The 12,078-nt window shown below is 43.1% G+C and overlaps 1 protein-coding gene across 1 annotated transcript; it reads right to left on the minus strand.

Annotated features, from left to right (window-relative positions):
- Positions 1–152: 152 nt before the first annotated feature.
- On the minus strand, positions 153–10,558 carry LOC307088916 (CD276 antigen-like). The gene is made up of 8 exons (XM_079754978.1): positions 10,268–10,558; positions 7,903–8,220; positions 7,520–7,786; positions 5,916–6,230; positions 5,515–5,596; positions 5,324–5,362; positions 4,566–4,631; positions 153–3,266 (listed from the first exon to the last, which is right to left on the minus strand). The coding sequence occupies exons 1-7, from the start codon at positions 10,347–10,349 to the stop codon at positions 4,586–4,588; spliced, it is 1,149 nt and encodes a 382-aa protein (XP_079611104.1). The 5' UTR covers positions 10,350–10,558; the 3' UTR covers positions 153–3,266; positions 4,566–4,585.
- Positions 10,559–12,078: the final 1,520 nt, after the last annotated feature.

A 12,078-nucleotide genomic window follows, 5' to 3' on the forward strand; every position in this document is an offset into this window, starting at 1 on the left:
ATGTTAATTCGTAATTTAACAGGTAATTTAATTAATTTAAATTGAACAGGTGTAAATGATAACTTAAACACAAAAATGTTGAAAGAGTATGTTTTCTCACAAGAATGTAACACGCAAACAGCAGGGAGTTGAAAATTTAAGGGCAAAGAGGATATTTTTAAAAAGTATTTGTTTATTTTATGTGGACATCACAATTAAAGGTCCCTTGGCATGCTACTTTATGGATGCTTCTATATTGGTGTTAGTGGGCCCCTAATACAGTATTCAAAGACGTTCAAGAAAGTCAGCTGTGGTGCAGAATTACAGCCCCTATGAGCCAGTCCCACAATGAGCTTTCCACAAACGTGCCGTTTTTTAGAGGCGGGTCAAAGTGGAGGGTGGAGGTGTGGCCCTGAGCAGCTTGACCAGGGTGCCATGCGCTAGTGTTTACAGTGGGTGCTTCGCAATGGTTCGGATTCACAATATCATCCAGAGGCGCACACAGCTGTAGGCCGTGTTCTGTAAATATTCTAGAACACTCCGGGTGCTCCGGCGGGAGTCCTGGAGCTCTGTATCTAAATAATATCCTATTATATATAGATATCTCAAACGACTGCGTCGGGTTCTCCAATCAGTCTGAAGTACTGACTGAACCAGGACATGGAGGAGAAAGGGATTGTTGCCGTTTGCAGACTCCCGGTAGGCCTACTTCCACAACGAGACTTATAGTGGGGGTTATCTCGGCCATGGTTGAGAAGGAATTGGGGGAAAGGAACTTTGGCTTTGACTCCCTGAAGTCCAGATTGTACCTCGACAAGGAGGAGAAAGGGATTGTTGCCCGGGATTGTCTCCTCCTTGGCTCCTCTGCAGAGGGGCTCCGGCACCGGTGCCCCAGCAGGAGAAAATCGCCCCTACCACACCCAGTCAACTTGTAAGCAACGCAGTAGCACTTGATTGAGATAGACACATGAGTGGACGGACAGAGAAAGAGACATACAAGATATTGTTATTGTGACGCAAATAAGCTGCAATAATTGCACATAGACACAAGGGGAGCAGGACCAAACACATAAGCTGCAATAATTGCACATAGCCACAAGGGGAGCAGGACCAAACACATAAGCTGCAATAACTGCACATAGCCACAGGACAGCAGCACCATCACACATGAGGAAAACGGGAGGCAGGCTCTCAAAACCATAGCCAATCAGAGCACGCACTACGTCATAGAGGCCGCTCCTACTCCGTATCTAAACAGCGTGCACTAGTGATGGGAATTTCGGCTCTTTTTAGTGAGCCGGATCTCTTGGAACGGCTCACCAACAAGAGCTGGCTCTTTCGGCTCCCAAACGGCTTTTCATATTACCGCTTACGTATACCTTTTATAATGGTGCCATGCCGTAATTCCGACGGTCATACAGTCTTGGAATCATTTTTTTCCGGCTTGAAGGAACATACATAGGATTGAGAGCCTGTGTGAAACTTCTGAATCCCTTGTCCTTCACAATTGAGAACGGCAATTGTGGAGCACTCATGCAATCATTTTAGCCAGTTCATCAACTCTGTTTTGTCTTGCTGGGGTCATAGGTTTTGAAATGAATTGGCTTATAGAGCTCTGTGCTGCTGTTGGTCGTATGCTACCTGAAGCATGGGGGCCTACTGTAGTAGCAGCAGCAAGAGGTGGAGTATTAGAGGCTATGGCAGAAGCAGGCAAGCCAGCCCGCCTCTGTTCTTCCGACTGAACAATTGGAGGCAAAGTCCTATGCAAAGCGCAGGTTGTGAGTGGATCCTGCCCGATATGAAATCTTACTATTGCACATTCTGCATTTTGCCTTTGTCTTCTCACACTGATCAAAATGCATCCAAATGCTGCTTCTTTTCCTTGTCTCATTCATCTTGTACTCACAGGCTCGCACTCGTCTCTTTTCCTGTCAGTCACAGGCAACGTGTGTCGTGCATCGAAATCCCCCGCCCCTCGCTGCTTGTTCTCATGATCGGTTGCTGGCTGCCATGCATGCGCCGTGACACGCATAGCACGCGTAGAATTAATGCATGTAGCACCCGTAGCGAGGGAGAAAAAAAAAGACAATGGCTCGCGTTTGGGAGCCGACTCCCATCGTTCACTTAAAAGAGCCAGCTCTTTGAGCCGACTCGTTCGCGAACGACCCATCACTAGCGTGCACGCCCCAAGGGAGGCAGATACTGCAGGCGGTTCATCCCCCTAGGTGACCAGCTAAGCATATCTCCACGGGTGCCTATACTATTTCCCTCCTTTAGCTTCATAGTTACCATACCGAAACTTTACCAAATAAAGTGAGTTCAAAGTGATCCTGATTCGATTACCTTTTCTAAAAGAACACAACATTATTAAATCTGCCAAAAAAACTGGACCATGACAGGATTTTTCCTAAATTGACCAGTGGAAAATACAAAACTCTGACCCATTACATCAATGGTCCTGTTATGGCATTTTTCGCCCAGAATTGAGTACATGTTGCAGACCAGAAACACTCATTTGAGGGAGTACTCTCTTATGTTAGCTATTAGTGAGTGTGGCAGGCCCCTTTAAGTTGCCTCCATTGAAAATCTACTCTATAGTTCTTACTGTTGCCCAGGGGCGTAGGAATGAGTTTAACATCGGGGGGGACACATATCGGAAACCTGACAGATCCGGTATAATTTTTAGGTGGGACAAATGCGCCTGTCTCCGATATTGGAGGGGACACGTCCCCTCCGTCCCCCCCGGTTCCTACGCCCTTGCTGTTGCAACATAGCCATAGCTATATGGTAGTTATTTTGTTTTACCTCATTTTGGTGAACTAGTCACTGCTGTTAGTTGATTCCTGCTTGATTTTGGAAATAGAAATGGTTTTAAGTGCCCAAAGTTTTCAGTAAACACATCTAGCGCAGGTAAACTATTAAGGGAAGAATGAGTTGCAGTTGAGGGCAACCATATGTTAGATTATGAAACACTTAACAGAACACCTTAAAGGCTCTATGTTGGCTTTTTACGATATTTTTACTCTGACTTCACATGGTCTATATATGCTTATAAATCAAATATATTGGCTTTCGTCCAACATCAAAGCAGCCAAAGATTTTCTGGTTTTACTTCTCTGTATTTCGATTGGTCAACACATTTCCAAAACAAACAAGCAGAACCAAAACCAGGGTTGAGGCGAGCTTTGTTTTCTAGGGGGTTCCAGTCTATTGGCTCGGAGGGTCCGTTGTTTCTCCTCTATTGTCCGGTCCAGTCATCGGACTGCTCTCTCCTTCAGGTGTAGAGACTGGAGAAAGAGAGAGAACAATCATAATGTTTTAATATTTATGTATGATTCTTTATACATAGAGAACGAGGGGTGATGAAGCACGCATACACATGCACATGCAGACACACAGAGAGACACACAAACTATGTACACATGTTAAAGGTTGCATCAGCGATTCTAGGCCGAAACATAAATTATCACATTCATCTGATCTTTCCTCGCGATCCGCTAGCTGCTCGCCCCGTAAGCAGGCCGTCAAAAAAACGCGTCTCTGTAGGCAGCCTATGCCCCAAGATCGTAAACAAAAACGAATGGTACTATCGACCGCTCAAAACCAAAATAAATAGTATTCAAGCCAATCACCGACCAGGGGTGGGTGTTGTGGGGATTTGCGCTGTGTTTAAGATAGTTTTTACTGGATGCCCGAAACACAGAAGGGAGGGGCGAGCTGGTCGCCGATACAACCTTTAAGGGAGGGCACCTCTATATTCCTGGCAAGTTTCAAGTTGCTGCATTCTTCTTATGTGGACTTGCGATGAAAATTGAGCATCAGCGCTTTGATTAGCATTTTTTTTTTTTTTGATGGCGCTTTGACCATATTTTTTGAGCTATCAATACACAATTTGTACACGTAATACGGAGGGTGGCCTCTGTGTGCATGGCAAGTTTCTGACTTGTGGATATTTTTACACAATCAATACCAATTCACATAATTTTAATCAGGCAAGACCATAGACCATGTCCATGAAAACCTGTCAAACCTTGTTTGTCATTTGAAGCTATGGTTAAGAAGAAGAAAAATATTGATGGTTTTTCCTAATTTTCACTGTACTGCAAAATCGATGGCAAAACTGTCAATAACAATATGCAAAATAAGACGTGGACACCTTTAAGTCTTGAGAAATTGAAAAAAGTAACAACTTTTCACCACTCAAAGGTTGAGATATGGGCCATCGAAATAATAATGTAAAGAATAGGAATAATAGGAATCCCCAGAATAGCAATATCCACAGATACTGTGAATATCTAATTCTAATGAATTAATATTTATGTATTATTCTTTACCGATGATGTGTCCATGATTTGTCCCAACTTGAATAAATATAACTGGTTGCAGTCTAATATATAGACTATTGAATTCCCCAGCTTCCATTTGTGGACAAATAGACAAAAAATTCCAGATGTACAGGGAGAGTTACGTATGTCCATAACTAATCATCAGTATTTGATAGACTTATAGCAAACATTTGTCTTGATTAGGCCATATTGGTATTAATTACCTGACTGCAGCTGTAACATACAATAAACACAACTCACCTGCTGCAGGCTGTGTTTCACTAGAGGGAGCTGGAGGGCTGGATCTGGTGCTGGATGTTGGTACTCCTGCAGGTTGTATTCAAACATACAGTTCAACAATAGTGTTCCACCACTGCATTAAGTCCTCTGTCATTCTACTGCATATACGGCAGCACTGTACAAATCAACTTTATATAGTTCACTAAGACTTACATATAATTATTAACTAGGTGTAACTGTAACATTCAACATTAATAATAATAATATAATAATAATAATAATAAGGACAACATAGCAGTGTGGGCCTTATTGTTTTGTCTGTTACACAAGTGTAACAGACAAGAAAGTATTATCTTGTCTTAAAACGGTTTTCTTCTGGACTATATTGAAACAGCTCTCATCCTTGCTCAGAAACAGTTTTTTCTGCGAAAAATGTAATTCGATTGTATACGGTCTGCTAATAATTTGCTAGGCCGATCCAACTGACCGATGGGCCGGATGTGGCCCGTGGGCCAGCAGTTCAATAGGCCTGCCCTACTTCAACTTTTCTAAATGACTAAATAGATAGATAAACATTTGACGAGTCAAACCCTGCTATGTCTGAGGGTACGGTGATAAAGTCAGGAGGTTTAACCCTTAACACAGACAAACTTCCTCAGCCTTGTCCAGCCGTGCTCCCTCACAAGAAGGACCTGGGATTAATCTGACCAGATGGTCTCTGGGGAAGCATTGTTACACTTCAGGAGATGCAGACGGGTGGTATATGATGGTCGAAGTACCGGATTGATGGCTTTCGTTGCTTTTTCTCAGACGAGCAGCTAAAAGTAAAAGAGTTATATTAGTAATGGCTTCATCGAAATCATATTTGTTATACCACACATTCCCACATCACATATAAATTCCCCAGAAATAACCTCACCAACTTTCTGGACAAAATCGCAGTTAATAAAATGTGTACATTACTATTTACCAGATGATGATGCTGACAATAGCTGAAAGGATAACTGCAAGGATGACTCCTAATGTGATCCAATGTGTTCTATTTGTTCCCTCTGAAACAGTGTAAGAGAAGTTCATTATTTCTTCCAAAATAATGATTAGATTTTTTATAATTCTTTTCATTATTAATAATAGTATAATAATAACAAATATTAACAAGAGGTGCAATATACATTAAAGTAGTTCCATGGTAATCATTACCTAGTCAACAATGTTTGGCACATTTTCTAAAGTGACTTTAGTTATCGGCCTAGTAAATTGTAAAAACAAAAAAGACAATGTACATCGGGTATTGTAAGCCTGATGTCGCTTTCACACAACGGATGGTTTAGCATCACACAGATTGCTTTTGTATTTCCATAAAGAGCCTACCTGCCATAGGGTCTTCCAGTATCTTCAGTTCAATGATCTTCAGTTCAATGTGGGTTACGTCTTCTTCGTCTGCGTACCTGAGAGTACACCTGTACGTCCCTTCACTCTGGGCTGATGAGGTCACATACAGCAGGAGGCTGCCTGATTCAGACAGGTCTCTTACATGCTGCTGCCACTCTGGTTCCACCACCTTCTCTTGTCCTGCTTGTCTTCTGAGGATGGTCTGGTGGTGGTTGAAGGTCCAGGTGATGTCATCGAGCCCCGAGGCGTCACAAGGGAGTAACACCTCACTCCCGGGAGCACTTTGCATTGGAGCTGATGAAGATAGACACACGAGTGGACAGACAGACGTATGATGTTGTTATGAAATCTACAAAGAAATTGGACCATGACACAATTTTCCCTAATTTGACCAATGCAGAATGCAAATTCCTGACCAATGTTGTCAATGGTCCGGCTATTCTGCCATGGAGTTCGCAACCTCCCTGGACGTGGCCACAGGAGGAAAATTGATGACAAAATGAAGAGACGGATAATAAGAATGGTAACCTAAGAGCCCAGAACAACCTCCAAAGAAATTAAAGGTGAACTCCAAGGTCAAGGTACAGTGTCAGATCGCACCATCCATCGTTGTTTGAGCCAAAGTGGACTTCATGGGAGACGACCAAGGAGGACACCACTGTTGAAAGCAAATCATAAAAAAGCGAGACTCGAATTTGCCAAAATGCATATTGTCAAGCCACAAAGCTTCTGGGAGAATGTCCTATGGACAGAAGAGACAAAACTGGAGCTTTTTGGCAAGGCACATCAGCTCTATGTTCACAGACGCAAAAATGAAGCATACCAAGAAAAGAACACTGTCCCTACTGTGAAACATAGAGGAGGCTCAGTTATGTTCTGGGGCTGCTTTGCTGCATCTGGCACAGGGTGTCTTGTATCTGTGCAGGGTACAATGATATCTCAAGACTATCAAGGCATTCTGGAGAGAAATGTGCTGCCTAGTGTCAGAAAGCTTGGTCTCAGTCGCAGGTCATGGGTCCTCCAACAAGATAATGACCCAAAACACACAGCTAAAAGCACCCAAGAATGGCTAAGAGCAAGACATTGGACTATTCTGAAGTGGCCTTCTATGAGCCCTGATCTAAATCCTATTGAACATCTGTGGAAGGAGCTGAAACATGCCATCTGGAGAAGGCACCCATCAAACCTGAGACAACTGGAGCAGTTTGCTAATGAAGAGTGGGCCAAAATACCTGTTGACAGGTGCAAAAGTCTCATTGACAGTTACAAAAATCGTTTGATTGCAGTGATTGCCTCAAAAGGTTGTGCAACAAAATATTAAGTTAAGGGTACCATCATTTTTGTCCAGGCCTGTTTAATTAGTTTGTTTTTTAAAATGATTCTGTTGAACCACAATTCAAAAGCAATGTCTAATTTTCATTGGTTAATTTTCAGTAAATTTTTATTTATTATTACTTTTGTCAGTTTCAAGTTATTTCAGTGACCATTGTGGGTTTTTCTTTCATTAACAGAGGGGTACCAACAATTTTGTCCACGTGTGTATACATTTAACTTCTGACTGTTCTCTGGATTTAAAGACTTACGGTGTAACCTCATCGTGGCATTCCTTGCACTGTGTTCATTTTGGACTGAGCAGCTGTAGGTCGATTCTGTGTCATTGTTAACAGTCCTTAAGGAGCCGCTGATGTCATAGAGTCCCTGGTCATCTTCATGGACCTCGGTTGTGTTCTGGAGGACAGTAGCCGGGCGAGGACTGACGGACCAGGTGAGCTGTGGTATTGGGTAGATTCCTCCAGACTTACAGGTGACAGTGTTGTTCAGTAGCACAATGCCCACGCTAGCAACCGGAGCTGCAACAACATGGTCCCGTATTAAAACAAGAAACTCAAAGAGCTAACGTCTGCTCAATACAACGTTTATATTAATTTATAGGATGACATCCTATACAAATAGAACTTGAGCTCACCTCTCACTGTCAGGATGACGAAGGTCTCCTGGTTGTAATGTGTGGTGCTGGCGTAACACAGGTAGCTGCCCTGGTCCTGGAGGTTCACCCTGGCCAGACCAAGGGATGCGTTTCCCCCTGAGATCTGGTCATGGAACAGGGAGGTCCTTCCCTCGTAGAGAGGGTCCTGGTGTCCCAGTTGGTCCTGGTCATTGTGGTAGGAGTGGACCTCAAGCTTCTTCCCACTTATCTTGACCCAGTGGAGGACCGTATCCCTGTTTGGCTGGAAGCGGCAAGGCAGCACACAGCTCCCCCCAAACACACAGCCCACCTGGGTGTCTGGAGATCAGAGAACAGGGTGGTGTTGGAGGCATATTAGTCATTAACTTTATAAGCAGGTCCATAAGTAATACTATGATGGTGATTGCTGTTCATCATTTACTACTCGTTTATAAATTATCTTGAGTCGCTCATAAGATATGAACTTTACATCTCTGCAATCTTTGACGTTGAAAGACGACTATGTCCTCTTAATTAATCCAGATGACAGACTAATGTTCTCTGATACCCTTTTAGAGTTCATTCTTTGTTCAACACACCTTTTTCAACGTAGTGACTTTACCTTTCCCGGTCTGCTTTTCTCTCTCAACCTGACCCACCTGATAACCTGGGTTAATCTTTAGAGACAGCTTTGGTTTCTGTTTGAGCAAAGTTTAAAATGAAGTCAAAAATTATACAAGAATCTATTCATTCTAGTCCGAAAGGAAAGATTCAGATTTAATTAATGTGTAGCGACTACAGGAAAGCAAATTAAAAGTCGCAGAGAGACTGAGGGGTAAATTTAATCAATGAAAAGTATCAACATATTAGAATGTGCACAAAGTATAATCAAAATTAATAACAGTGATCAAAAGAATGTTGCGGTCAACAAAAATTATGGCGAACCATTCAGCCTCTCTTCCTCCATACAGGCGGACAGGTGAACACATGAACAGGTGTACAGGTGAACAGCTAAGCAGGTGAACACAGGAACACGGGAACAGGTAACCAGGTGTACAGGTGTGTAATGGTCAGGGGCGGTTCTAGACCATTTTTCATGGGGGGGCCAGACTGGGGTCAGTTGTTTTGTTGGAGGGGCACATTGAACCTGGGACGCGAAATATTTAGTTTAGTACTAAGTAACGGCTCTCAAAAACAAAATATACAATAATTGGCTTAATCCCGTTGCAGCATTTATTTCAGCAGCATAGTACTAAGTTGTGCTTCCTTCAGTTACAGCAATTGTCAATATTATACATTTGAAATGTTTCATTGGTTAATGCAATTGTCTATATTACATCATTTTGGGTTTCCTTCACTGACATCAAACCACTCGGTATCATACATCACCAACAGCAATAAAGTCAGTATGATATATTATAAATCTCAAGTTCCGCCTTGTGCGCCAGTGCCACACCATTGCAAGCAATCGACCCCCGTCCAGACGGAGGTAAAAAGAAAAAGAAAAACGTTTGGGGGGGGGGGGGGGGGGGGGGGGGGGGGGGGCACTGGCCCCTGCTGCCCCCCCCCCCCCCCCCCCCCCCCCCCCCCCCAGAACCGCCCCTGGTAACGGTCCATAGGTGCACCGCTCATAGCAGCGTGACCCAGCTCTCAATCACGACACGTTCACGGAATAATCAATAACATTAAAAACCTTAACGAATAACAATACCACAAATATTAACCATCACAAACCTTATGATATTACAATAAAATCATTCCTGGCTCCAACAAACGAACAATAAAGATAATGTTTTGTATTTAATGGTATTATTTTCAACATTATAAGTAAACCTAAAGGACATATTTGTACAAAAAAGATTTGTCCGTTTGAGTTCTGGTGCAAGTCCAAATATCAAGCATAACAAATCAAACATAGAATAACTCTTGATATTGGTGTGAGTGCCATTTTGCCATATTGTAATTTAGACTCAGGTTTAGATATTATATTATTTAGATGAATATTTAGTGATTGTTTATTATATTGATTGACTAATTGTTTTGCATTTTAGTTTAATAACTGTTTAGTGTACTTGCTTTCGTTGCTTAGAATTATTGGAGATGCATAGGACATATTAGTTGCTTTAGAGCGCGCTGTTATGACGTAGGGTACGCGCATTTAGGGAGCGTAAAACTGTGTTGTTTATTTGTTTCATTCGGTAACGACGGAGCGAACGCACTGTTCTTCTACCGTCGTTTCAACACAGTACACACGCGTAGACCTCGTTCCTTCTGTTATAGAGTGGTTAAGTGACTGGACATGTTTAGAGATATTTACTGATCACAACAAGGGAGCTTTAGCCACCACAATTAGGTTTGCCAGAGGTTCACATTCGGTCCAGCTTACCTCCCTGAACGAAGACCAGCCCCGTCAGCAACACGACCGTCTGAACCACACTGCCCAGCGCGGTCACTGTCTCTGACGTCATCTCTCAGCCGTCTGACTCAGGGTGTTTTCCAAAACAGAATGGAAGTTGGCATTTTGCCGACTAAGCCCAGTTGTACTATACAGCAGCCGAAGTACGAGTGTTTCCCAAAAATCTCCAGCTAACACAGCAATACGTAGCTTACCTCTTCGTTGATTAGCTTTCGTTTGGGCAGCTAATACATAGTGAACAGATATTTACGGAAGTGTGCTTCTTCCTCCTCTTCTTCTTCTTCTTCTTCTTCTTCTTCGTGGTTGTTTACCATTTTATTTTGTATACCGCCACCAACTGTATAGGATTGTGTAATACTGCACTTCGTAGAATCTATACTTGTATAATTTAAAAATAAAATGAATAAATGAATGAAAGCAAATAATAATTATTATATTCTTTTCATTATATCAGCAATAAGAAAAATAAACAAGGCTTTAAGTCTCTCCCTTGTCATCCCCTTTTCTTCAAGTATATCATGAATTGAGTTCTCTCCTTCAATTTCCTGCCATATTGCTCTACTAACATTATATTTCTCACATATGTTGGGCAAAATAACCTGCTGAGCACATCACATGTACATTATAAATATAGCTAACTCCTACCCTAGCTTAATGAGCACATCACATGGCAGTCACCTTATAATATAGTCAACTTTTAACACATAACACATACATGAGAATATAGTCAGGTCAGGGCCGGAGCCAGGGCCCCATTTCTCCTCCCGGCAGATGTTAGACACTCAGACAATGCACCAGTCATCCTCAAGAACGGGAGGACCACAACAGGAGATGCTACACATACATGAGAATATAGTCAGGTCAGGGCCGGAGCCAGGGCCCCATTTCTCCTCCCGGCAGATGGTAGACACTCAGACAATGCACCAGTCATCCTCAAGAACGGGAGGACCACAACAGGAGATGCTCTGAAGCTCTCCCCCGTGAGGAGGAACACAAGAAGATATACATGCATACACTAGTGCCTGGGAGCCAAGGTCAAGTAAAAACACACAGAACCACACACATCTCAAACGCACACACCTCATCACGAGGAGATACAGTATAAGACTGTATCACTCTGAGACTCTTGACCTTCTTCCGAAGCAGACCTTCCACGGAGGCGAAGCTCCGGACGAACCATCAGCGCTGATTAGGGACTTAGACATATTCGATTTCTCACGCTTATGACTCTGTATAACCGTTGCCACTTTACTTAATAAATCTAAGGTCCTCGTGCCGACAGACTTTATTACCTCTCCGTCTCATTTCATCTGGTCCAGTAACTAGACAGACCGTTTTTCCCTTCAATTTGGTGACCCCGACGTGATTTTTTCTGAATTGGACCGCAACTGGGAAACGAGAGACGGAGAGCGGCACGGCCTCGGGACCCCGGAGCACCGGACCGATTCCTGCAGTCTCACCTCGCGATCGCCCAACAAAAGGTAGGCAGAACCTGTTGATAAAATCCAAACTCTGCATAGTTATATAGGAACCACATTAGGAGATGAGACTGTGAGAACGGTTCGCTACGGGATATCTCGTGGGGACTAATAGGACTGCACCCCAGCATTTCCCCATAAAACCCGATTGACCCCGAATGCGTGACACATCGAATATCGGCTCGTTGCATGGTGAAAGAATACCCTCGAGACCATAGGGCCTATAAGAATCGGTCATAGTGATACAAGACTACCGATGGCCAAAATAATAAATGCCTGAGCCATTGAGTGGACTCAGAGGGA

This window comes from Pollachius pollachius (assembly GCF_949987615.1).
Source record: "Pollachius pollachius genome assembly, chromosome: 17".
NCBI lineage: Eukaryota > Metazoa > Chordata > Actinopteri > Gadiformes > Gadidae > Pollachius > Pollachius pollachius.

Coding starts and splice junctions, on each gene's coding strand:
- LOC307088916 (XM_079754978.1), bottom strand. CDS start 10,349: ATGACGTCAGAGACAGTGACCGCGCTGGGCAGTGTGGTTCAGACGGTC. Junction 8,221..10,267: donor GCTGGTCTTCGTTCAGGGAG/GTAAGCTGGACC, acceptor TCTGATCTCCAG/ACACCCAGGTGGGCTGTGTG. Junction 5,597..5,915: donor ACTGGAAGACCCTATGGCAG/GTAGGCTCTTTA, acceptor ACACTGTTTCAG/AGGGAACAAATAGAACACAT.